The 27,903-nt window shown below is 40.3% G+C and overlaps 1 protein-coding gene across 2 annotated transcripts in view; it reads left to right on the top strand.

Moving 5' to 3' along the window:
• Positions 1 to 1,869: 1,869 nt before the first annotated feature.
• slc22a31 (solute carrier family 22 member 31) overlaps positions 1,870 to 27,903 on the top strand; it is a 60,144-nt gene continuing 34,110 nt past the window's right edge. Inside the window, exons 1-4 of one of the 2 annotated variants that reach the window (XM_043706779.2) lie at positions 1,870 to 2,290; positions 19,279 to 19,382; positions 21,668 to 21,822; positions 27,674 to 27,842. In XM_043706779.2, the coding sequence (XP_043562714.1) occupies positions 1,901 to 2,290; positions 19,279 to 19,382; positions 21,668 to 21,822; positions 27,674 to 27,842 (818 nt within the window). In that variant the 5' untranslated portion in view covers positions 1,870 to 1,900. Of the gene's footprint in view, positions 2,291 to 7,415; positions 8,723 to 19,278; positions 19,383 to 21,667; positions 21,823 to 27,673; positions 27,843 to 27,903 lie in introns of those variants that run through there. The other variant, XM_087995807.1, reaches the window with a different exon arrangement.

Here is a 27,903-nt window from a genome sequence, read left to right as displayed (position 1 = left end):
GGAGTCCTGTGTTGTTCATGCAGACAATGTACCCAGTCCATCGCAGTTGATCAAGGGTACTTAGCACCTTGATGCTGGGGATGTTGGCTTGGTCGAGCACACTGGTGTGTCTTTCTCCCCAGTGGATACACAGGATCTTGCGCAGGAATGTTGATGGTACTGTTCCAGTGCCTTGAGGTACAGGGGACAGGAACCACCATTGTTCTGTAAACAATGATCTTGGTGTCTGATCTGAGTTGTTATCCTTGAACACCCTTTTCCTCAGGTGGCCAAAGCTTGTGCTAGCATATTAGAGGTGATGCTGGATCTCTTCATCATTAGCTGCTTTGGCCAACAGGACACTTCAGAGCTATTAGAAGTGGTCAACATTCTCTAAGACCACACTGTGGACTTTGATCAGGGATTCGCTCCACAATGTTCGCCAGGTTGGTGGAGGACGTTCGTCTTACAGATGTTCAGGGTGAGATCCGTGCTGTCATATGCCTCCGTAAAGGTGCTGACGATGGTCTGGAGTAAATCTTCTAAGAATGCACATATGCAAGCATCATCTGCACACTGCAGCTCGATGACACTGGTTGGAGTGACTTTGGTTTTGGCTTGAAGTTGGCAGAGGTTGAATAATTTCCCACTGGATATATAAGTTAGAGGATAAGAGAGGTCTTGGTGTGCATGTCAGTCATGCACAAAGATCTATAAGGAGCACAGTGGCAGTGTCTTTACCCCTAAACCAGGAAGCATGGGTTCAAGTCCCACCTGCTCCTGAAGTATGTGAAAACATCTTTGAAGAAGTTGATTAGAAAATATCTATAATGTTCAAGTATCGTTAAAGAATATTAAATACATATATAGGTCCATGGAGGCAACAGTTCAGATGCATAAGGTGTTTAAAAAGGCACATAGGATATAACAAAAATAGAAATTGCAGGAAAAGCTCAGCAGGTCTGGCAGCATGTGTGGAGAGAAATCAGTTGACCTGAAACTCTGGTTTCTCTGTACAGATGCTGCCAAACTTGCTGAGCGGTTCCAGCAATTCCAATTTGTGTGTCTGGTTTACAGCATCCAGTTTTCTTTTTGGTTTTTATACAGGATATATGTGTTTCTTAGTCAATAGTTTGAATATAAGAGCAGAGAGGTTATAATACTGTACATAGGATTTTAGTTAGACCACAACCTGTGTATTCTGATCACCACACTATAGGAAGGATGTTAGGATACTACAGGAGTGCAGAGAAGATTCATCAGCACAGTGCCCAAGCTGGAGCATTTCAGCTATTCTTGAAATAGCCTGGGGTTATTTTCATTAAAACAAACAAGGCTGAGTGAGACCTGATTGAGGTCGACAGTAACGAAGGGCATAGATAGATAGGTAGGAACATTTCCCCTTAGTAAAAGGGTTAATAACTGAGGGACACAGTTGTAAGGTAAGTTGCAGGAGGTATGGAGGCAACATGATTGTGGCGGCCATCTGCAACTCACTATCTAAAGGGTGGCACAGGTACAATCCCTCACAACATTTAAAAGTATTTATATGATCACCTTGAAAAGCCATCATTTACAAGGTCAAATGCTGGGAAATGCAGACTTGGTGGGCCGAAGGGCCTGTTCCCGTCATAGTGATGTTCTTTTAACTGTGTTGCGATTTCATATTGTCCGGTTGAATGGGAATTGCTCTCCTCCCAACTCTCGGATTTGACGCAGACCGCGACAACTTCGGTAGTAATACACGGAGATTAGATTTCATCCTCCCCCCAGCCAAATACTTTTTTAAACTAACAATGATATTTCAGCTGCCTTTTAGAAGGCAGGTGATTCGTCAGCGGTCGGTGACTCACGGACTGGGGGTGTGAATCTCCTTTTCCCGAGGAAAATAGTTGGACGGGGAGTGACCGACGCGGTGGAGATGGACTTCGACCTTGTCATCCCGCAGCTCGGAGGTTTCGGCCGTTATCAGAAGCGGCTGGTGGCCGTCGTCTGTCTCCCGAACTTGCTGCTGGCTTTCAGCTTCTTCAGCGATGTCTTCCTCAGCCGGACCCCCAGCCACCACTGCCGGCCTGACCCGCAGCTCTTGCCCCTTGCCCTCAGAAACCTGTCGGGCTCTCTTCTTCTCAACTACAGCCTGCCACTGCGAAGCGGCAGCGAGCCTTTTCCCGCCAGTTGGAGCCGCTGCCGGTTGTACCGATATCCGTTAACGGTCGGCACGAGCCGGCCACTGCCCAACGGCACGGTCTCGTGCACCCGAGGCTGGCAGTTCCAGCCACGCGACAGTCTCGACAACAATATCGTTAGTCAGGTAAACTATTGTACTCCTCCTGTACGCTCGGTTTTTAACTCTGTGACTGGATGGGGTTGACTACGTTTAAAATCTCCCCTAATCAATATATGATTCAGTTGCTTCCCTAAAAAGATGTGCACAGGTTTTGAAGTTACTTGTAAAAGAAGCAAAAATACATTAAGCACAAGGTCTGGAAATGCACTCCCTGTGAGTGTGCTGGAGGCAGGTTTAGTTAGAGCATTAAAAAAGGAATTAATGTGATAATCTGAAGGTATGATGAATGGGTGGGAGAATGGAACTGAGCAATTTGACCATTGCGAGTGTTAATGCAGACGTAACGGACTGAATGTCATACCTTCCACCACCCCACCAGCGCTCTACTAATTCTGTTAAATGAGAGCACGTACTATGAATGCTGTTGATCTGAAAAAAAAGTGTTGAAGGAACGCAGCAGGTCTGACAGCATCAATTAAGTTGTTGTTTCAAGTCCAGTATGAATTCATTTCTCAAAAAGAGTCCTATTAGTCTCAACGTTAACTCTTGTGTTTTTCTCTCTGTGCAGAACCAGCAGTCGCTAAACCTGCTGAGTTTCTCTAGTACGGTATGTAGTTATATTTACTTTTTGTTTTGCCCTTTGCAATTTCCCTCCAAAGTAGGGTTTATAATGCACCATCGTGGTTTAGAGTTTGGAGAACTGGATGGCTGGAAATAAAGAAATTTGGTAAATTTGACCTCTTCATGTAGTTTCATTTCAGAGTTTATCCATCACCCAGGATTATTGCTGAGGTAGACTTTTCCGTATGCCAAGTTGTTGTCAATCTATTTTCCTGGTCCAATTGAAATAATTCATTTTCTATTGTTTTGTAAATGTTTTCCATGATGGTTTTGTTTAATATAATTGATCAGGATGGGCATGTCAAACATGTAACTTTGCTGTAAAACGCACAGTGATCCCTGGTTTTGAAAACAACTAAAGAGCTGTGGATGCTGGAAATCAACCAAAAACAAATTGCGAGAATAACTCTGGTCTGGCAACATCTGAAGAGAAAGAGAATCAACATTTTGGGTCCATAGACCCTTCTCAAGAACACTTTCGATCAATAGTCCCTGGAGACAAACCATAATTCTGCTCTCTCTCCGTGGATGCTGCCAGACATACTAAGTTATTCCAGCAATTATTGTTTCGTCCCTGCTTATGAACTACTAGCCCATCTGACTCCAAACATTACTTTCTGTTCATTAATGTAATATAACTTAAAGCTGCGTTATAAAATGCATGTTTTTGGGAAAATAATACTGCAATTATGTTTTTGGCATGTGAACAGGGCATTAAAAATAGTGCAATTATGTTTTTGGCATTGTGGCATGATGGCTCAGTGGTTAGTACTGCTGCCTTACAGTGCCAGAGACCCCCAGGTTCGATTCCAGCCTAGGGCGAAAGTCTATGTGGATATTGCACATTCTCCCTGTGTCTGTGTGGGTTTCCTCCGGGCACTCTGGTTTCCACCCACAGTCCAAAGATGTGCAGGTGAGGTGAATTGGCCATGCTAAATTGCCCATAGTGTTAAGTGCATTTGTCAGAGGGAAGTGCGTCTGTGTGGGTTATTCTTTGGAGGGTTGGTGTGGACTTGTTGGGCTGAAGGGCCTGTTTCCACACTATAGGCTATCTAACAATAGGAACAGAAAACTGAGCAGGAGTAGGCTATTTGGCCCCTCAAGTCTGCTCTGCCATTCAGCATGATCATGCTGATCATCCATATTGGAATCTTGTTCCTGCTTTTTCCCCTTACCCTTTGATCCCTGTTTTTAGTGCTAAAAACGATATTAAAGTCCTCCTTGATAGCACACCATGTTTTGGCTTCAACCAATTTCTGTGGCATTCTCTGGGTGAAAAGATTTCTCAATATCAGTCCTAAATGGCCTACCCTGTGTCCTTTAACTGTAACCCCTTGTTCTAGACTCCCTGAACAATTGGGAACATCCATCCTACGTTTAACCTGTTGTTTAGTTCTGTTAAGATTTTGTACGTTTTTCAGATCTCCTCCATAACCATTCTTCCAAACTCCAGTGAATGTCATCCTAACTGATCCAGTCTCTCTTCATACTTCAATCCTGCAATCCCAGGAAAGTGTCTGGTACACCTTTACATCCCTTAACATCCAGAATATCCTTCCTTAGATATGGAGATCAAAACTGCACACAGTAGTCCAGGTGTGGTTTCACCAAGTCCCTGTACAATGGATGTGAGTTTGCTCGCTGAGCTGGAAGGTTCGGTTTCAGATGTTGTGTCACCATACAATCTTTGGGCAGCACGGTGGCACAGTGGTTAGCACTGCTGCCTCACAGCGCCAGAGACCCAGGTTCAATTCCCGCCTCAAGTGATTGTGTGGAGTTTGCACATTCTCCCCGTGTCTGCGTAGGTTTCCTCCGGGTGCTCCGGTTTCCTCCCACAAACCAAAAATGTGCACGTTAGGTGAATTGGCCATGCTAAATTGCCCGTAGTGTTAGGTGAAGGGGTAAATGTAAGGGAATGGGTCTGGGTGTGTTACGCTTCGGTGGGTCGGTGTGGACTTGTTGGGCTGAAGGGCCTGTTTCCACACTGTAAGTAATCTAATCTAATCTAATACTTAGTAACATAATCAGTGAGCCTCCGGTGAAGCATTGGTGTTATGTCCCACTTTCAATTTATGTCTTCAGTTTTCTTTGGGTGTTTGGTGACGTCATTTCTATTTATTTTCCTCAGTATGGTCGAGGGGGTCCAAATCTACATGTCATAGAACATAGAAAAGTGCAGCACAGAACAGAACACAATGTTGTGCCGTGATTTAATCCTAATGTAAAATATAGTAACTTAAGCTACGCATCCCTCAACTCACTGCTATCCATGTGCATGTCCAGCAGTCGCTTAAATGTCCCCAATGACTCTGCTTCCACCACTACAGCTGGCAACGCATTCCATGCGTTCACAACTCTCTGCATAAAGAACCTACCTCTGACGTCTCCTTTATACCTTCCTCCTAATATCTTCAAGCTATGACTTCTCATATCAGTCAATCCTGCCCAGGGGAAAAGTTTCTGGCTATTGACTGTATCTATTCATCTCATTATTTTGTACACCTCGATCAGATCTCCTCTCATCCTCCTTCTCTCCAGAGAGAAAAGTCCAAGCTTATTCAACCTTTCTTCATAAGGCAAGCCCTCCAGTCCAGGCAGCATCATGGTAAACCTTCTTTGCACCCTCTCCAAAGCCTCTGTATCTTCCCTATAGTAGGGCAACCAGAACTGGATACAATTGTCAATAGAGTACTGGTTAGAATGCCATTCCTCTAGGAATTCCCATGCGTGTCTCTGTTTGGCTGAGCTGGAAGATTCAGTTTCAGATGTTTTGTCACCATACTTGGTAACATAATCAGTGAGCCGCTGGTGAAGCACTGGTGTTATGTCCCACTTTCTATTTATGTCTTCAGTTTTCTTTAGATGTTTGGTGACATCATTTCCGTTTCTTTTTCTCAGTATGATAGAGGGGGTCCAAATCTACGTGTCGATAGAGTTCCAGTTAGAATGCCATGCCTCTCGGAATTCTCATGCGCGTCTCTGTTTGGCTTGTCCTAGGATGGATGTGTTGTCCCAGTCAAAGTGATATCCTTCCTTGGCTGTATGTAAGGATACTAGTAATAGAGGTTCATGTCATTTTGTGGCTAGTTGATGTTTATGTATCCTGGTGGCTAGTTTTCTGCCTGTTTGCCCAATGCAGTGTTTACTACAATTCTTATAAGGTATTTTGAAAATGGAGTTTGTTTTGCTTGTTGGCTGGAGAGGGTCTTTTTAAGTTTGTTAGCTTCTGTTTAAGTGTGTTGGTGGGTTTTTGGGCTACCATGACACCAGGAAGTCTGAGTATTCTGGCAGTCATTTCTGAGATGTCTTTGATGTAAGGTAAAGTAGCTAGGGTTCCTGGGTGCATTTTGTCTACTTGTTGGGTTTGTTGCTGAGAAATCAGCGGACTGTTTATTGGGTACCCTTTCTTCTTGAAAATGATATTTAGGTGATTTTCTTCTGCTCTTTGTAGTTCCTCAGTGCCTCAGTGTGTGGTGGCTCATTGAAATAATGTCCTAATGCAGCTTCGTTTGTGAGTGTTGGGTTGATTGCTCCTGTAGTTCAGTATTTGGTCTGTATGTGTTGTTTTCCTGTAGATGTTGGTTTGAAGTTCCCCAATGACTGTTTGCTCTACTGTGACATCTAGGAATGACAGTTTGTTGTTTTTTCCCTCTCTTTAGTGAATTTTATGCCAGCAAGGATGTTATTGATGGTCTCAAAGGTTTCCTCTAATTTGCTTTGTTTAGTGATAACAAAGTTGTCATCCACGTAGTGGACCCTAAGGTTGGGAGAGCTGTTTGTTTGAGTCTCTGCATTTACTGCTTCTGCTAGAAACCCTGATATCAGTGATCCCTTGGGTGTTCCGTTGATTTGCTTGTAGGTTTTGTTATTGAAGATGAAGTGTGTGCTGAGGCTTAGATTTACTAGTTTGATGATGTTTGCCTTTGCTGATGAAGTTGGCAGTGTCTGGTGTCTGTGTCTTTGGTTCTTCTAATAGTGTAGTCAGTATTTCTTTGGCCAAGTTGATGATGTTGGATGTGAACAGGGCTGTTATGTCAAAGAAGATCATTATTTTGGTGTCTTTGGTGTTCAGGAATTCTTGGGTGGAGTGAATGGAGTGGTGTGAGTCCTCTACTGAGTGTTTTAGTCTTTTGTGGAATTCCTTGGCAAGTCTGTGCATTGGTATTTCAGATAGTGAGACTGTGTGTCTGAGGGGGGGCTTCTGGTTTGTGAATTTTGGCTGGTCCAAAGACCTGTGGTATGTTGGATTCATCTGGTTTCATTTTTTATAAGTCTATCTTGTTTAATTCTCTTGATTTCTTAAATTTTGTGAGATAAGGCTGTGATTCGGTTCTCCAGTTGTGGGGACAGGTCTATTGCCACTTGTTGGTAAGTGTTGGTATCTGCAAGCAATGTGTTCGCTTTCTCGTAGTAGTCTGATTTGTTTAAGATGACTGTCAAGCATCCTTTGTCTGCAGGATGCAAGATAGAAGAGGATGAAATAATGGTCTCCTTTGACCTAACACCCTTGTTCGCATTGGAACACCGATGGGATCAGTGATATTAGGGTTCCTGGCAGAAGCAGTAATGCAGGGACTCGAACAAACAGCTCTCCCAACTATCCAACCTAAACTTTGGGTCCACTACCTGGATGACAACTTTGTTATCACTAAACGAAACAATTTAGAAGAAACCTAAAAGACCATCAATAATATAATTACTGGCATAATAATCACAAAAGAGAAAGAAAACAACAACAAACTGTCATTCCTAGATGTTGCAGTAGAGCGAACAGTCATTGGGGAACTTCAAACCAATATCTACAGGAAAACAGCACATACAGACCAAATACTGAACTACAGAAGCAATCATCCCAACAACCACAAACAAAGCTGCATTAGGACGTTATTTCAATGAGCCACCGCACACTGCAGCACTGAGGAATTACAAAGAGCAGAAGAAAATCACCTTTACAGCATTTTCAAGAAGGGTTACCCAATAAACACAGTATGCCGATTTCTCAGCAACAACCCAACAAGCAGACAAAATGCACCCAGAAACCTAGACACTTTACCCTACATCAAAGACATTTTGGAAATGACTGCCAGACTACTCAGACCTCTTGGCATCATGGTAGCCCACAAACCCACCAACATACTTAAAAGCAGCTAATGAACTTAAAAGACACTATAGAGACAACAAGCAAAACAAACACCATTTACAAAATACCTAGCAAGGACTGTTACAACAATAAGGACTGTAACAACAATACATTGGACAAACAGGCAGAAGACTATCCACCAGGATACATGAACATCAACTAGCCACAAAATGACATGAGCCACTATCACTAGTATCGTTACATACAACCAAGGAAGGATACCACTTTGACTGGGAGAATACATTCATCCTAGGACAAGCCAAACAGAGATACACATGAGAATTCCTAGAGGCGTGGTTTTCCAAACGGACCTCTATCAACAAACACTTAAATTTGGATGCCATCTACCATACTCTGAGAAAAAGAACAGAAAATGGCATCACCAAACACCCAAAGAAAACTAAACGCATAAATAGAAAGTGGGACGTAACATCTGCACTTCATCAGAGGTTCACTGATTGTGTTACCGAGTATGGTGATGAAACGTCTGAAAACGAACCTTCCAGCTTAGCAAGCAAACCCGCATCTAGAATCTCAACCTGAGCCACAAATCTTTTCAAAACCCGCTATCCCTGTGCACTTGCAGCAAAATATCCCTGCTCCCATACTCTAGTCCTTCATCATGGATGCCAACATACTATTTTGCCTCCTTTGCCTGCTGCACCTGCATGCAATCATTGTGGAACTCTGGGCAAGTATGTACTTTGGCCTTTTAATGCCTAATTTTTTTTTTGTAACATTTGATCTAATTTGTGTGACCATAATGTTTCTTAATCCTGTACAGCACTGATTTATATTGTTTATCCTCAATGTTTTATTCTTAACACCAGACCTAGATTTTGATCTAAATGTAGTATCTAAACACAACTTGTTTGTTTTTTTGCCTCTTTCTTCCTTGCTGGTTTGTCCAGCTGAGTTTTGTGGGATTGCAAGTTTGAAATGGACCTTTCTATTTCCTGCCTTTTATTTGCGTATAAATCTTGAAGCAGGATATGAAGATCCTGGTGGATGACTGCAGTTGATGTATATGCAAAATAATTGGCACATCAATTTAAACTCTGAAGTTTCATTGTATGTATTAAACATTAAAAATGCAGATTCACAGTACAGATGGCCCCAGTTTCCCGTCACATCTTTCAGTCAAAAAAGACATCCAGATTAACCTCCTTTCCAGCTCCTGCTGGGATTGGGACTGGGGATGGTGTATTGGTTAACAGACAGGAAACAAAGAATAGGAATAAATGGGTCTTTTTCTGAATGGGAGGCAGTGACAAGTTGGGTACTGCAGGATACTGCACTCTCGTCTGTACTAGGACCCCAGCTATTCATAATATTTGTCAATAATTTTAGATGAGGGCATTTAATGTAACATCTCAAAGTTTGTGGGTGATACAAAGCTGAGTGGAAGGATGGACTGTGAGGAGGATGCAGAGGTGTTGCAGTGTGATTTGGACAGGCTGAGAAAATGGGCAAATGTAATGGCAGTTGCAGTATGTGAATAAGTGTAAGATTATTCACTTTGGTAGCAAAACCAGGGAAGCAGATTATTATTTAAATGGCTGTAAATTGAGAGAGGGGAATGTTCAATGAGACCTGGTGTTCTCACACACCAGTCATTTAAAATAAGCGTGCAGGTGCAAGAGGCAGTAAAGAAGCCAAACTGTATGCAGGCCTTCATAGTAAATGCGTTAGAGTACAAGAGCAAGGATATTTTAGTGCAATTATATAGGGAATTGTTGAGGCCACAACAAGAATATTGTTGTAGGTTTGCTCACTTTTATCTGAGGAAGGATGCTCTTGCTATTTGAAGCAAAGCAGCATGGGTTAATCCAATTGATTTCTAGAGGGGCGGATCTGATGAATGAGGAGCAAGTGAATCGTGAAGAATGAGGGTCGATCTCCTAGAAATCTATAAAATTATAACAAGTCTAAACTTAGATGCAGAAATGATGTTTCTGATGGTGAATGCGGGGGTTAGTACACAACCAGGGGTCATAGTTTAAGGTTAAGGGTTAAAACTTTTAGGACTGAGATAAGTGGAAATTTCTTCACCAGTGAATTCACTGCCACAAAGTGGTTGAGACCAAAACATTATTTTCAAAAGAAGGTAAATATAGGTCTTGTAGCAAAAGGGATCAAGAGATATGGAGCGGGAGGGTAGGATTATTTGGGACATCATATTGCAGATGTTCAAGACTTTGGCAAGGCCACATTTTGAAGTACTGTGTACAATTCTGTTTGCGCTGTGAGAGGAAGGATGTCATTAAACTGGAAAGGATGCAAAAAAAGATTTACAAGGATGTTACCAAAATGAGAGAGTTTGAGTCACAAGGATAGCTTTAGTAAGGCATTTGACAAGGTTCCTCAAGGTAGACTGGTTAGCAAGGTTAGATCACATGGAATGTAGGGAGAACTAGCCACTTGGATACAGAACTGACTCAAAGGTCGAAGACAGAGGGTGATGATGGAGGATTGCTTTTCAGACTGGAGACCTGTGACCAGTGGTGTGCCACAAGGACCGGTGCTGGGTCCACTGCTTTTCTTCATTTATGTAAATGATTTGGATATGAACAGAGCAGGTATAGTTCATAAGTTTGCAGATAACACCAAAATTGAAGGTGGGTAGTAGACAACAAAGAAGGTTACTTCAGAGTACAATGCAATCTGATCAGATGGGCAAATAGGCTGAGAAGTGGCAGATGGAGTTTAATTTAGATAAATATGAGGTGCTGCATTTTGGAATGGTAAATCAGGGCAAGACTTATGCACTTAATGGTAAGGTCCTGGGGAGTGTTGCTGAACAAAGCAACCTTGGAGTGCAGGTTCATTGTTCCTTGAAAGTGGAGTCACAGCTAAATAGGATAATGACGAAGGCATTTAGTATGCTTTCCTTTATTGGTCAGAGCATTGAGTATAGAAGTTGGGACGTAATGCTGCGGCTAAGGATATTGGTTAAGCCACTGTTGGAATATTGTGCACAATGCTGGTCTCTCTCCTATGAAACTTGAAAGGATTCAGAAAAGACTTATAAGGATGTTAACAGGGTTGGAGGGTTTGAGCTTTAGGGAGAGGCTGAATAGACTGGAGCTGTTTTCCCTGGAGCATTGGAGTCTGAGGGTTGACCTTATGGAGGCTTGTAAAATCATGAGAGGCATAGGTAGGGTAAATACACAAGGTATATTCCCCAGGATGGGGGAGTCCAGAACTAGATGGTATAGGTTTATGGTGAGAGCGGAAAGATTTAAAAGGGACCTAAGAGGCAACTTTTTCAAGCAAAGAGTGGTATGTGTATGGAATGAGCTGCCAGAGGAAATGGTGGAGGCTGGTACAATTCCAACATTTAAAAGGCATCTGGGTGGGTACATAAAAGGAAAGATTTAGCAAGGTATGGGCCAAGTGCTGGCAAATGGAACTAGATTAATTTAGGATATCTGGTCAGCATGGGCAAGTTGGATCGAAGGGTCTGTTTCATGCTATACATCTCTGACAAGCTAGGACTCTTCTCCCTGGAGCATATGAGGCTGAAGTGGTGACCTTTCTAGAGCTTTATAAAATCCTGAGGGGCATAGATGAGGTGAATAGCCAAGGTCATTTCCTCAGGGTGGGGAAGTTCAAAAGTGGGCATAAGTTTTTAAAGTGAGAGGGGAAAGATTTAAAAAGGACCTGAGAGACACATTTTTGACAGTGTGGTTCGTATATGGAATGAGCTGCGAGAGGAAGTGGTAGGTGCAGGTTATGTTACAACATTTTAAAAGACATTAGGATAGATAGATGGATAAGAGGTTTAGAGGGATATGGGCCAGATGCAGGCCAATGGACCTTGTTCAGAAAATCTGAGCATGAACAAGTTGAACCAAATGGCCTGTTTCTTTGTTGTATGACTCTGACTCTCTATTAGAATACAGAGTTGGATGATAATCCATGATCATGTTGAATAGTGGAGCAGACGCCAGGGGTTGAATGGCCTACTCCTATTCCTATCCTCTGTTTCTATGGTAGATAGCCATGAAGGTTGTGATATTTGAAGTACCAACATGGATGTTTATCATGATTGTGCTTCTATCATCCGCCCATGATGGGAAGAGAAAAAGTATTGTAAGATATTAGCCACCTTTTGTGTTTAGTATAATTGTGAATTAGTTTTAGCTTGGGGAAAGCTCAAAGATTGGAATGGTTTTGGGCAGTTTAAGGAGATCTGACTGAAGTCAGATGAAGGTGTATTTTCTCAGAGTTGTTAGGGGAAGAAGTTACCTCAATAAAAAATGTTGCTTGAAATTTCCTGACCAGGAGCATTTGGTTAAAAACCTGCATTGGTTATCTAAAGCTGAGAAAACCTAAGATCTCTGAATGTCATGAAAAAAAAACCTCTCCACTCATGGGACCAGAACTGATTGAGAAGCAGTTATGTCAAACATGTAAATTTGATAGGATAGGAATATATGGATATTTATTAAGTGTAAACTAATGATGTTTGGGAGTACATGGAATTTTGTTTTATATATTTTAAAGTCTTCCAAAGTTATACTTAGCTTGCTATATTTTACATTTGTTTTCATTTGCATAATAAACTTGTGTTTTATCGTGATACTAAATCTGCAGCATTGCATGATTATGTTCAGTGAAAGACAGCCATGTTAAATTAACAGAAAAAAAATCTATAAAGCTAGACTTCATTCTGGGATCTGACTTTCCCAGTAGTAACATCAACTAGGATTGTAACTATGATCTTTGGGTAGCAAATCTCTATATGATTTGTGTACCAAAAACAATTTTCTTATGGAAGACAGAAAATAAAGAAAGCCCGTGTCGCACTTTTTTAAACAACATTTGAGGGGTTTGAGTACTTTTGAAACGTAACATTGTGGTGTAGCAGCAATTTGAGCACGTTTGTCTAATAAAGGGGTATAAGATATCATTTATTTGTCGAATTTGGATTTTCATAGTGAAGATCTCGCACCCACCCCCCAAAAGCGGCCTCTCAGCTCCGAGAGCGGTCAAAAGAATCACCAGGAGTACGGTCTATTTTAGCAAGGTTCACAGGTTTGTCCAGCAACAGAGATTTACAGCTTCTGTGTTCCTCTGCGCCATTGAATTTGAACAATAAGCCATTTTTATATGTTTCTTAAGATACAGGATAACTTTAACTGCAAAGGAAAACTAATCAAGGTAATAAGGTGACATAATGGACAGCAGGTTAATCCAATGATATTTTCTGGGAAACAGTATTGTCTCACACATGTTATGTTTCATGCTTGCAAGTTCAAGGTTAGTCAGAGTGGTCAGTTAATGTCTTATGGTTCATTTTATAAAGACTTCATTGTCTGCTTTATCTTTTAATTCAGCCAGTGCAGGAATGCAGCCTTCAACCATTTTAGCACAGTCTTAATCCTGAAGCCATTTTGTTATGTTATTTTATATTAAAAATTCTTTTGTTATTAATAAAAGCTTGCATAGATTTGTTGCTCCTGACAACAGCATAAATCCAGATTTTAGATCCTCATCTTCCCCTTTTGGTCATTCCATGACCACACTATAAATGTGAGGGCACAGATCAGATTAACCCAACTGAGGGACTAGGGACAGGCAATGGCGCTTCCTCATCTTCATCTAAATGGAGAAGAAGCATTTTCTGGATGAAACCAATGCTGTTAATTGACGCTAATAGTTTAACAATAATACACTTAACAATAGCAATGCCAACAAAAAAGACCAACTAAAACAATAGCAGCCTACATTGCCATATTGAACAGGCAGTTGTACCATGAGCCAAAGCCCCAATCTCCCCTACCTCCACCTTCAAAACCTTCGGTATAAAATATCATGATACCTAAATTTCTCGATGAGAAAGAAAGTATTAATCTAGACAATGCCGATCCAACCAAATCAGGGTTTTAGACTCTGAGGAGGTTCCTGCCCTTCTCTCCCATTAAAAGCAGGGTTCCCAATCCCAGAAGTCCTCAACTTCTCTCTCTGTAAAAACCGTGTTCCCAACCCAGTAATATTCAAAAGAAATGTTGTGTCCAGTAAATGCTTTAGAAGCATTCCATGCTCCTTCATTGGGATTCTGGAGGGGAAAAGGGTGAAAGAGTTTTTTGCTGAAACCAAATATTCTATCGTGACTTTGGAGAAACGAATGTTTAGTGGAAAAATAACATTTCCTTATCTTCTCTTTTGCGGCTTGACCTATTTGAATGGGGGCAAGGCTTACCAGGGTTGTCCATAGCACAACTGGAATCAAACTGACACATGACACTTTGAGAGGGTAAAGACCATTTAGACTTGTTCTGTCAATGGACTCTTCAATCTTTTTGATGCAGTTGACCACTGCAACAGCCATTCTTAGTAACGTTCAGCCTCTTGGCACGCAAAGATTTTTTTTTGGCATAGTTGGTACACAATCTCTGGTTGCTCAGGATTGCACAGGTAAACTGTCTCTTCTTGTGCACCAGTGCTGGCAATGGCAAGTCCACACAGCAGGGCAAGTTCGATCTTCATCATCTCCCCCCTTGCAAGAACCCAGGTGGAATGCTCAGCAACCTTAGCAGCAGTTGGGGTGGTAAGGAGGACCTGAAAGGGTCCTTCCCAATGAGGTTGGAGGCCGCGGAGTGTCCACAGTAATAAAGTATAAACTATTTCCTCCTTGCCGACATGTATACAAAATAATTAATTAAAATAGGCAGCAGAAAAGAAGGAACACAAACTTGTCCAGTAGGGGTCATCCACATTCTGATGGATGCAAGCAGAAGAATAAAGTGCTCCGTTTTGGAAATCAAGCTAGCAGAACTGGAAAGAAAACTCGGCAGTTCGGAAAGAAAAACTAAACAGTCAGTTTAGTAAGAAATTTTAAAGAGTTGAGATAGGAGTGAATATTTCTCTGGGTTGGAGTATTGTTACACCTCATTAGGGTAGCACACTTATAATAAAGCTTTGATATTCCCAGAGCTACCATTAAAGTTAAAGATTTTAAGATGTATCTAGAACTGTATAATTTTCCTGTCTTTTAAACCCAGGTTGTTGGAAATCTCAAAGCCAGGTTTCTATTCTATAGAAGAATTACTATTTATTACAAATAAATAAACTTGCACCACAGTAAACAGTTATGATTTGGGCACTTAACTCTATTAGTTAAAACTCTAGTCCTGTTATAAACACGTCCTGTGTATGCACATACAGACGGGGGAAAAAGAATCAGGGATATTATTAATATACATGCTAATGGGCAGAGGAAAAGACTGAAAAAAGAGGTTTAATGGTCCCTGTTCATAGGTTTGCTGAGGTTATTCTTGTGCAGTTTAGAATGGTGCTGCTTGATCATCCTTCTCCAGATACTTTCACATGTTGCAGGTGGCACAAGATGACTGGATCAAATTTACAAAGGTTTCTGACTTAAGAGTCACAGTTTACAGCAACTACTGAAGGAGAAACAAACTGGTTTCCTTCACTTAAAATTGTTTTACTTTAAAGAACATAGATGGCTCAAAAGCTTGTGAAAATCTGGTGATTTCTTGCTATCTTATTCACAACCCCAAGCTTTTCAGTTACCTGAGAGTGAATCAGACCATAGCTGGCAGGCAGGAAAGCCTTTGTCATCAATAATTGTTCACTAGTGCATAGGCGAATCAGCTAGTAGTTCTAGAGTCACTGAGATATACAGCACCGAAATGGAACTTTTGGTCCAACTCATCCATGCTGGCCAGATATTCTAAATTAATCTAGTCCCATTTGGCCAATCTCCCTCTAAACCTATCCTATTCATAAACCCATTCAGAAGCATTTTAAATGTTGTAATTATACCAGCCTCCATCACTTGTTCTGGCAGTTCATTCCATATATGCACTGCCCTCTGCATGAAAACGTTGCCTCTTCAGTTTAGGGTGTTAGGGTAAAGATTTAAAAGGGACCTATGTCCTTTAGTTTTGACTCCCCTATCCTGAGGAAAAGACTGGCTGAAATTCAATTCATACACACCATCTGGCAAGCTTGTCTGCAGTAACCTTATCCAGTGCTGCTCAAATGGGCTTTATAAAGAGCACTTGACAATGAGTATCAGGTTACTTTGGTTTTGTTATGATTCTTAGTAATCCTTGATATTTAAAACTGGTCTTTTCCCATTTCAGACTACAATGAAAAATACAAAAAAAAGTCTTTACAGTATCTGAAACAACATTGTTGGGATAAAGCAAAGTGTAGTAGATGCTGAAGTTGTGAAACAAAACAGAATATCTGAGATGCTCCGAAGGTGTGGAGAGAGAAACAGAGTTGATGGGTAAGTTGTTGGAGGGCATGCTGAGGGGCAGGATTTATATGTATTTGGAAAGGCAGGAACTGATTAAGGAAAGTCAACGTGACTTTGTGCATGGGAAATTGTCTCACTAACTTGACTGAGTTTTTTTGAAGAAGTGACAGAGAAAATTTAAGGCAGAGTGGTGGCTGTCCTTACGTACTTAAAGATATTTGACAAGGTTTCGCATGCTAGACTAGTTAGTAAGGTTAGATCACATGGAATCTAGAGAGAACTAGCCATTTAAATACAAAATTGGCTTGAAGGTAGGAGACAAGGTGGTTTTCAGACCAGAGGATTGTGTCCAGAAGTATGGTGCAAGGATTGAAGCTGGGTGCACTGCTTTTTGCAATTTACATGAATGATTGGATGCGAATAGAGGATGTATTGTTGCTAAGTTTGCAGATGACAGTAAAATTGGAGGTATCATGGATAGTGAAGAAGGTTGTCTTCAGAGTGCAACAGGATCTTGCTCAGATCGGTTAATGGGCCAAGGAATGGCAGATGAAGGTTAATTTAGATAAATGTGAGATGTTCCATTTTGGAAAGAACTTAAGCTTAATGGTCGGGCCCTGGGATGTATTGCCGAGCAAAATGACATTGGTGTGCAGATTCATGATTCGTTGAAAGTGAAGTCACCGGTTTTTGGTATACCTGCCTTCATTGATCAGTGCATTGAGTATAGAAGGCGATGTTGTGGCTGTACAGGACATTGGTTAGGCCACTTTTGGAATACTGCTCTCCATTCTAATCTCCCTGCCATAGGAATAATATTGTGAAACTTGAGAGGGCTATCCTCCCTGAAGTGTCAGAGGCTGAGGGGTAATCTTTATAGAGGTTTATAAAATCATGAAGGCCTTGAATAGGATAAATAGCCAAGCCAGAATAGGGGGAGTCCAAACCTAGAGGGCATAGATTTAAGTGAAGGAGGAAAGATATAAAAAGGATCCAAGGGCAACTTTTTCTTAGAGGGTGGTGCGTGTATGGAATTATCTGCAAGAGGAAGTGGTGGAGGCTGGTACAATTACAACATTTGAAAGGTGTCTGGATGGCTACATGAATAGGAAGCATTTAGAGGAATATAGCCCAAATGCTGGCAAATGGAACTAGATTAATTTAGGATATCTGGTTAACATGGATGAGTTGGACCAAGGGGGCTGTTTCCCTGCTGTACAACACTGACTTCACAACTGTGCTGAAGAAGTCATACCAGATATTGCTGGGAAATAATTTAAACTTTGAATTATTGTTTATGTTTAGGTCTTTCTAAATTGTCTTTTATGTACACGTATGATTCTTTGGTATTTAACAAAAAGAACTTGTGTTTTTGGGTTAAAGAACATTGGCAACGGTTCACTGACTAACCACTGTAGTAACCAAATGCAACAATTAAAATTGATTTACAAAACCAGGTTTCACTTTGGAATTTGACTTGTAATACCATTATCTGGATCATAACAATTGTCCCAAGGATATATCCACCAAGCAGCCAATTTTAAAAAAAAAAATGTTGACCACAGCACAGGCATAATTGGCCACATGGCCTTTTTCATATTGTGAAATTAATTCTACGATTTCACTGTGAATTCAATTTCTCTACATACTCCACGTGGCCATTGGTGTTGATGAGGGTGATTGCTGTACTATTACTGGACAAGAGATTCTAAAGTATGTTCGAGCATCCAGCTGCTTTAAATAATTTCAAGTGGTCTAGTTTTTCAGTTAGAATAAAATCAAAGCTGAGTCCTCTCCTAAGTCAATGGCCATATGTTTTTAACACTATCCTCTGTTTCATTAAATTTGCTTTGAAGATATCAGCTTTTAGAATGCAATGTAAGTTGTTAAACTAATGCAATTATTACAAAAAAAATGCTATTATTAATGAGAAGCTTCAAGTCTAATTTGTGATGTAAAATTTTTAAACTTTTTGGCATTAATGACACAATATAAAGCACCTCCATACCTTTTGGATACCTTATTGGGATGTACAGTAATGACCATTTATTGTCCATTTTAATGCTGAGTCGTAAAATTTATCTTGTAGCATTTCCAGTCACTTTTAAAAGGCATCAACACTTTAAACTGTTCTGTAAAGAGAGTAGTTTGTACAACCAGTGACTCATCTGCTTTGCATATGCTTTCAGTGTACATACTGACAGTATATTACATTATTTCCTCCTGCAGGTTTACTAACTGAGCATATGTTCAATGTTACCTACACAAGTTAGCTACAGTGCAATCCATGTCAATTTTTAGTTATTGTATCATGCATTCAAAGATTAACTTTTTCACTTAATTGTCTGTTGTGACGGCCTTCTATGTTTAGTATGTATGCAAGCAAGATGCTCAAAATTTTTGACTGTTGTAGGATGTTTATAGTGTAGAATACCCTTGTTAAACACTGCACATGATGTAAATATCCAGTGTATTGACGTGAGTGTTTAATATTTGATACACCTTTTATAGGTGGTTCAGAAAAATGTTTTGAGCCAAATTAAATGAAAATCACAATTTCACACCTTTTAAAATAATGTGTTCACTTAGAAATGACATTGAATAGTACAATAATTCTTCAACTTAGGTATTCCAAAACACTTTATTTCAAGTGTTGCATAAATGGTGGAAATGCTCCACAGTTCCTACAATATGTATGAAGAGAAAAGATGTTTATATTTGAAGCGTGGGCTTTAGAAAAACATGAAATGATGAGCTGACTGCTATTCAAAATGATTTTTTTTAAATTAAATTTGCAACAATAACTGGAGGGAATTCTATTTAATCACTTTGTGTGCAAGTGAAAGAGATCAAAGTATTGAAATGACTGTTACATAATAGGATTTTTGGCAATGACAAAATCATAACCACAATATTCTGTATAAATATTGGTCTACTTGGATTTTTACACAGACAAGAATGGATATGAAAAATACATTGTTATTGGGATTGAACCTTTTTTAATTTTTTTTAAAGTGGAACTTGGTTTGTAAGAACTATTGGAAGGTTCCACTGGAGCAAGTGAGCCACAAGATTAGTTGGACTGTTGGATATTTAGCCCTAGGATCTGTGGCTGACCGGTAAGTTGTTTTTCTTTTCCTATTGTGATTTCATGCTTTTGGCCTCTTAGGCTTTCTGTGATATATAGTGAGCATAATATTCAGGAGTGTGCATTTTATGTTGCAAAATCTATAACCTTTATAAAACTAGATACATAAGTTTTTTTTTCAATGTCATTACATCAGAGCCTCCTGTTTTGAGAATCATGATACAGGAGTGACACAATTTTATCCTGTACACAGTTGATCAGTTTTGGACTGATTTGCAACTTGTTTGTCAGTTTTACAAAAGCCATACAGTACCAAGTTCATCCAACAATTTTTAACCATTATGCCCACCTGCATGGTGTTATAAATGTTGTGTTTGAAAACAGAATTGATGCAATACTTCAATCTGCCAGTGAACAATTATTTGAGCATCCTTTCTGTGAAGACAAGTAGATTTGCATGATGGGCAATTCTAGGTGACTTTTTTATTTTGCAGGGAAACTTTCAGGTCATTTCAATCATTTATGGCTAAGGAGGCTATTTTTCCCATTGAATCCATGCTGGCTCTGCATGAAGCAATCCAATTAGTCCTACAAGATTTTATTTCATTCAAGTACCCATCCAATTACATTTTTCAGTATCATTGTTTTCACTTGCACCACCACCATGGGCAACATGTTCCAGGTTATTGCATAAAAATGTTCTTTCTGATTTTCTCCCCGAGTCCTCTCTTGTCCAGAATCTTAAATCCATGTCCCTTTAGTCCTTGCTCCATGAGCAAATGTGAAGTGTTTTTCTTTCTGATCTAAGGCTGCCATAATCTTGTCTGGTTCTGTAAATATCCTCTCAATCTCCTTTTGCTCCAAGGACAACAGCACTTTCATCCGAAGCTTATACTATTTTTCCAACACCCCTCAACCCTCAGCAAAATCTCTCACCATTGTGGCATATGTCCATTGCATTCTGTCTCAAGAACTTTTAGATCTTTCCTGAAATGTGACTAGAACTGTCCACCGTGTAGGGGTGTAACTCAAGCTTTATATAGGTTTAGCATAATATATCCTGCTTTTGTATTTGATGTCTCCATTTAGGAAGTCAGAAATTCCAGGTGTGTTGCTGGCCATTCTCTCCAATATGTTGTGCCACCTTTGAGGATCTATGCCACATGTCCCCCTGCTGACCCTCAATTACTGTTCACTTTTTAGAACTAGAGTATTAAAACTATATTACTTCTCTCTGTCCCTCTGCTGAGGATATCTCTCACTTCTTTGTTAAATAACATTCTGCTAACATATCTATGTCCTGTTATAGGCAACTCATCATTCCTATCTTTTTACCATACCTCTATGTTGGGTATGGTTGCTCAATTTTGGAGTTCCACAGTGTCTTCCAAGCTCCAAATGAACACTGACCCTTGTGGCACAACTTGTGGTTCAAAACAGAAACAGCCATTACCATAAATCATTGCTTTCTAATCTTAAATCAATCATATTTCCATATTGGCCTTTCCTGTTCCATAAGCCTCAGTTTTGTTAACCACATTTTTATGCCTTGCGTGTCAAATCTTTTCATAAATTCCTCCTAAAAATGTCAATTGCATTCCCTTTATCAACTTCTGTTACTCAAAATGCTGAATTATTTCAACTGGATCTGGCCTGTACAGTTCCATTCTCCTTAATTGATTCAAAGCTCTCCAGGTACCTGTTTCTTTTTTTTTTCTCCTAATTTAAGGATGCCAAAACTGTATCGGTCCCTGATATTGGACTAACTAGCCTATAGTTATTAAGTAGTACTTACCTTACAGCCTTTCTTGAATAGTAGTATCAAATCTGATAATGTCAGTCCTCTGGCACCTGCTCCTTAACTAGGGAAGCTTGAAAAATTAAGGGATGTCTTTCTGCTATCTCCAAACCCACATTGATTAGCAATCTGGGGTGCAAGCTACCTGACAAGATGATTTTTCATGATCCAAACATAGCCAGCCTTTCAACTACCACCAACTCCCAATCAATTTTCACATCTAATCAGTGCTTCCACTATTTTAGTCTCTATGATTATATTGTCAGATTCCTTTTACTTAGTAAGAACTGATGTAAAGAATTTCTCCATTTTTGAACTGCAAATATATTTTGAGCTAGAGATTTACACATTATTGAAATCAAGGAAGGAAAATGGGTTGTCTGAATAGCTCGGCCAAACAAAGAATTGAAGTTGTAGCCAATTTTCAAATTTGGTTTTAATTATAGTTGTAAGTTTTGAGGAAGACTTTATGTAATGAGGTCAAACTACTAAATGTTGGCTTTTTTTATTATTTGTAGACTGGGCCGCCGAAATACATTCATTCTCTCGCTAATTCTATCAATTATTCAGCATATTGGAGTTTCTATCTCTGTGGATTTCCTCATGTTTGTTCTGTTCCATATGTTCAGTGGGTTAGCATCAGCTGGACTCTTTTTGTCTATATACATTGCAAGTAAGTATACAGCAATTTGGGTTTTGACCAGATGACAAACTAGTGTTTTTCAAATGTGTGCCTATAATCTAAAAAAAATTAGATTCTGATCCTTTCTAGTTTTGAGACTCTTTGTTTTGCAGATTTGTGGTTTGTAGCAATAAGCTATATACTACATGTAGTGATTGGAATAAGGTTGGCCAGGTGGATCTCAATAAGTATGAGATCCCTGATTGGTCCTGCTAACCTGGGCCAATCAGGGAGTCTTGGCTGACAGACATAAATAGGAGCCTTTCTGTTCACTCTGAGAAAAAAAGAAAAGCAAAAAAAATAAATAGGAGCCTCGGGGATTCTCGTTACTCGAGGGACTGGCTGTGAGCTAGCTGGTCAGAGTCAGGCCATGCACTGCACACATGCAAGTAAAAGGTGACTTAATGACGGGATACCAGCCTCCGTGAAATTATTTCGGTGGTGATGAGAGAAAATGATACACTCCTGAAGTAAATTAATTTGCAACCATTGTCTTTGAGCTGGGGTACGCATTCCTCTTTCACATCTTTATTTGGGAAACTTGACTTGTTCAATCCTGCCGTCGAAGCTTGGGCCTAGGATGTGGAAAAAATGAATTATTTTTCAGGGCAGATGAATAGCAATGAGTAATTCTTCTGACTGCTTATGGACTCAGAGATTTTAGTTTATTAGGACCTAACTTTCACTGAAGCATCTGGCACTAAAACCTTTCAAGAATTGACAGATTTTGTTAAGGAATATTACAACACCAAGCTGCCTCTAATTCTGAGACTTTATCAGTTTTATTTGGCAGTTCAAGAACCAGGGGAGCCCATATCAGAATTTTTGATGGTTTAGATCACTGGCAGAGGAATGTATAACTTTGGGTTAACTCTTACTGGGATGCTGAGAGACTGATTGATTGATATGTGGGATTAATGACATAACCATGCAAAAGTACCTACTAGCTGAAGCTCAACTGGACTTTAAACAGGCACAACTGGCTGTTATTAAATTCTGTCCAGTTATTATGTTTTGTTTTGTTTTACCTCCTTTACATTTCTACCTTTTTTTTAAAAAAAAATGTTGTTGGTAGATGCTGGGCAAGTAGATTAGGTGAGTGAGTTACTCACTGCACAGGATTCCTAGTCTACTGTTGTTGTCACAGTATTTATAAAGCTCATCCTGTTCAGTTTTAGGTCAATAGTAATCCTGAGGTCATTAAAAAAAAATGTGGCAAATGGAGCATTTGAGCTAAGGATATCCCAATGGAAATGGACACCCTCACCTGTCTGACTGAGCTTGAGGAACACCACTTGAATGCAGGCAATTGCGTAGCCTCACACAGGATGTATCCTGAGCAGATGGAACCCTAGTCAGCCCACAGGAGAACCCCAAAACAACGTTCTGCCTCTGCGAAATGGCTAAAATGTTCTTCAGGATCCAAGCCAGCAAGCCATTATAGTTGCTGGCAGTATTTGAACTTGAGACACTGAAGGAGTCCAATGAGGCCTTACTGGAGTAAGAGAACTTGCAGGCCAGTAACCAAGAATGTGCATACCCTGAAAAGCCCATCTACATGTGGTTTGGAGTAGTTAAATTGCTTAGTAACATCCTAATCAGAATCAATCAAAAAATAAACATCTCATTAGATGGTCACCCAGTTCTAATGGCGATTGATACCAGCTCAGCTGCATCAGTGATTACAGAACCAGTCTTTAACAAGATTTGCTCTGGACTCCAACCGTTAAGTTTGCGTAAGAGCTCCACCAAGCTGAGAATGATTACTTGGGAACCATTACAGCTTAAGGGTACAACTTTGGTTCTAGTCTCCTGTGAGAAGCAGTTGTTGCAGTTACCACTGATTTGTAGTAAAAGGCTTGGGCCCAAGCTTGATGAGGTGGAATTGGTTGAGAAAGATTAATCTTCAATTAGAAAATGGCTGCCTGAGTGAAATCCTAATTAAATACCAGGATGTTTCTCAGGAAAGTCTAGGGATTATCAAAGGAGCCGAGGCCACCTTACATGTTGACCAGGAAGCAATTCCACGATTCCGCAAGACCTGGCTAGTGCCAATTGTTTTGCGAGCAGCAGTAGAGTCAGAAATCAGGAGGCTTGGAAGTGAAGAATTCCTGAAGACCATCAAAGACAGTAAGATAGAAGAGGATGAAATAATGGTCTCCTTTGATGTAACAGCCCTGTTTACATCAATCAACAACCTGGCCAAGGAGACACTGACTGCACGATTAGAAGACCCAAAGACACATACACCAAACACCACTAACTTCATCAGCAAGGACAGTATCATCAAGCTACTGGACCTATGTCTTACCACCCACTTCACCTTTAACAACAAAACCTAGAGACAAACCAACGGAACACCCATGGGATCTCCGATATCAGGGTTCTTAGCAGAGGCAGTAATGCAGAGACTCGAACAACCAGCTCTGCTGACCATCCAACCCATGCTTTGGATCTGCTACGTGGATGACACCTACGTCATCACTAAACGAAACAAATTAGAGGAAACCTTCAAGACTATCAATAATACCCTTGTTGGTAAAAAAATTCACTAAAGATGAGGAAAGCAACAACAAACTGCCATTCCTAGATGTCACAGTCGAGCGAACAGCCAATGGGCAGCTTCAAACCAGCGTCTACAGGAAAACAACACCTACGGACCAAATATTGAATTACAGAAGCAATCATCCCAACATCTACAAACGAAGCTGTGTCAGAACATTATTTCAATGAGCCAGCACTGCAGCATAGAGGAACTACGCAGAGCAGAGGAAAATCACCTACACCAGGTATTCAAAAAGAATGGGTACCCAATGAACACAGTCCGCTGATTTCTCAGCAACAAACGCAAACAAACAGACAAAACACGTCCAGAAACCCTAGCCACTCTCCCCTACATCAAAGACATCTTGGAAATGACTGCCAGACTACTCAGACCACTTGGCATCATGGTAGCCCACAAACCCACCAACACACTTTTAAGAGTAGCTAATGAACTCGAACGACCCTATACAGACACCAAGCAAAACTGATGTCAGTTACAAAATACCGTGCACGGACTGTAACAAACACTATATTGGACAAACAGGCAGAAAACTAACCACTAGGATACATGAACACCAACTAGCCACAAAATGACATGACCCTCTCTCACAGTATCTTTTCATACAGATAAGGAAGGACACCACTTCAACTGAGACAACACATCCAGCTTAGGACAAACCAAACAGACACGCACGAGAATTCCTAGACGCATGGCATTCCACCTGGAACTCTATCAACAAACACATCGAGTTAGACCCCACCTATCACCCCCTGAGAAAAGAACAGGAAATGACATCACCACAGAAATGAAATCACCAACCCAAAGAAACCCAAACATATAAATAGAAAGCAGGAATCATGTACAGTGCTTCGCCTGATGCCCACTGAAGATGTTACCTAGTAGGATGACGAAATGTCTGGAAATGAACCTTCCAGCTCAGCGAGCAAACCTACATCCAGAACCTCAACCTGCACTAAAAATCTTCTCAAAAGTGAAGGAATCATCAAACCAGTCAAGTTTGCAGAATGGGCAGCACCAGTCGTAATGATTCTGAAGGCCAATGGGTTGTTTTGCGTTTGTGGGGATTTCAAGCAAGTGGTAAACAGCTTCCTGCAGCTGGATAAATACTCAGTCCCTTGCAGAGAGGACCTGTGTGCAAAATTGACCGGAGTGAGGCAGGCTGTCCTTTACACAGCTGGATGTAAGCCAAGCATTTCTGCAATTATGACTAGATGAGGAGTCCCAGATGTGTGCGACAATTAATACCCCTAAGTTTTCATACCAATATATGAGACTGCCATTTGGGGGACATCAGCTTGTGCCCTTTTGCAGAGGACAACATTTTACAGGGTCTACCCCAGGTCACCATTTAGCTGGATGCTGTGCTAATAACCAGGAATACCAATAAAGAACATTCAAAGAATTTGTACATTGTGCTTAAATGTTTCTCTCAGGCACACGTATGCTTTAGCAGCGGCCACAGAGTGGAGTGAGGATGGTAGCCAGTATGCCAGGAGTAAAGATGGCTACTGGCTGGGAACCAGTGGAGCCCAGTCAGATCATTTGAAAGCTCTTATAGAAAGACTGTAATGTCTTACCTTTTTAGCTTTACTTATTTTTTTTAACTTGCATAAATATATAAATATAAATAGTGTAACATTTTTCTTTATTTTATCTAAGTTTTTGTACAAAGGTATTTTATACCTATGATGGTGCCATGTGTTGGTGACATACACTTTTCACTGTAATCCTGTTCTTTTGTAACTTGAGTACACATGACAATAAACCTAATTCTAACTCTCTATTTGATAAATTCTGTCCAGTTATTATGTTTGTTTTGTTTTACCGCCTTTACATTTCTACCTTTTTTTTAAAAAAAAAAATGTTGTTAGTAGATGCTGGGCAGGTAGATTAGGTGAGTTACTCACTGCACAGGATTCCTAGTTTACTATTGTAGTCACAGTATTTATAAAGCTCATCCTGTTCAGTTTCAGGTCAATAGTAATCCTGAGGTTGGCAGTGGTTGATACTGTGATTTTGATGCCATTGAATATCCAAGGGGCGGTGGTTAAGTTTTCTCAATAGAGACTGTCAATTTCTGGCACTTGAGTGGCATGAATATTGTTTGCCACTTGATCAGCCAAAGTCTAGATATTTTTAAGTCTTCATACTTTTGGAAATGGTCTGCTTCAGTACCTGAAGAGCCAAGAATGGTGCTAAACGTTATGCTGTTATCAGCGAATATCCTCACCGCTGACCTTTTGGAAGGAAGATCATTTAAACTGTTTAAGATGGTTGGGTTTAGGAATCTCTAGAACACCTGCAATGATGGCCTGGATCTGAGATGACTGACATCAATCTTCCTTTTGTGTGATATACAGTTCTAACCAGTGAAGAAATTCCTCTCGCTCTCTCTGATCTCCTCCCCCCAAGCACCACCCCTTTCACTTTCAGGCAGACATCTCCTGCTACTAATGTTAGAGGACCTCCAAGCCTATTTCTGAAAGATATACGAATACTTTGGTGGAAACCACTAATTTTTGCAAAAGAGTTTACAACTCCTACTAAATAATCACGCCAGATGTTGCCTGTTTTTTCTTGATATGCACACCACGATATTTTTAATCAACCTATTCAAACATTATGATCCACCTCTGGGATAGGTAGGTCTTGACACTACTATTGTATACTACAAGACATTTATACACTTTTAATGAATCTATTCAGACATGTGGGACTTGAACCTCTGCCATCTGGATCCAGAGGTGGAGACATTACCACTATATCAAAGGACTGCATCTTTGCACAACTGCATTCCACCTTCTGTCTATGCCACTGTCTCTCACTGAGCCAATTGCATTTTCAACCTAGATAAAGCAAGTGGTCCTCATAATACCACTACCTCAACCTATATGCCATTGAAATCCTCAACATATTTTTCACCTTTGCTTTGCCAGCTTGTCATCCTCCCTCTGTACAAGCTTTGACTCATCTCAAACACAGCTTCTTGTAACCTATTCTTGGTCTACCTTTCCTTGTTGCCTTGGATTTGTTTCTAGTCCACAAAAAATATAATTTTCAGCTCTTCTCTATATTTAAGATCTATCTATTAACTTGTTCATCTCTATCTCTGACCTTCTGTAGCCAAATAAAATTATCCGACATCAGTGTTTCCTCTGTTCTTTTCATTGTTTTGTTTTCTTTTCAATTGTAAAAAGAGTATTACATGCAGAAAAAATGACTTTCTTTTTCCCTTATGACAATGAAACCAGTTTTAAAATAGTTTTTCTCCTCCAGGGTTGGAGATGTGTGACCCACCACACCGACTGATGATCACAGTGATTGCTGGATCCTTTACAGTGGCTGGGGAGATGTTGCTGCCAGGATTAGTTAAGTTATGCAGAGATTGGAGAATTTTGCAGACTGTTGTCACTGGCCCCTTCGTATTACTACTCATTTATTGGTGGTGAGTGTTTCAACAGTAAGTCATTATCTAAATGAATTAGATAAGTATATGTAATCCTGCA

The sequence above is a fragment of the Chiloscyllium plagiosum genome, unplaced genomic scaffold (genome assembly GCF_037043375.1).
Source record: "Chiloscyllium plagiosum isolate Xiang-an unplaced genomic scaffold, Cpla_swu_hap1 HiC_scaffold_17, whole genome shotgun sequence".
Taxonomy (NCBI): domain Eukaryota; kingdom Metazoa; phylum Chordata; class Chondrichthyes; order Orectolobiformes; family Hemiscylliidae; genus Chiloscyllium; species Chiloscyllium plagiosum.
Note: the sequence above shows the minus strand (reverse complement) of the source record. Positions and strands in the feature narration are given on the sequence as shown.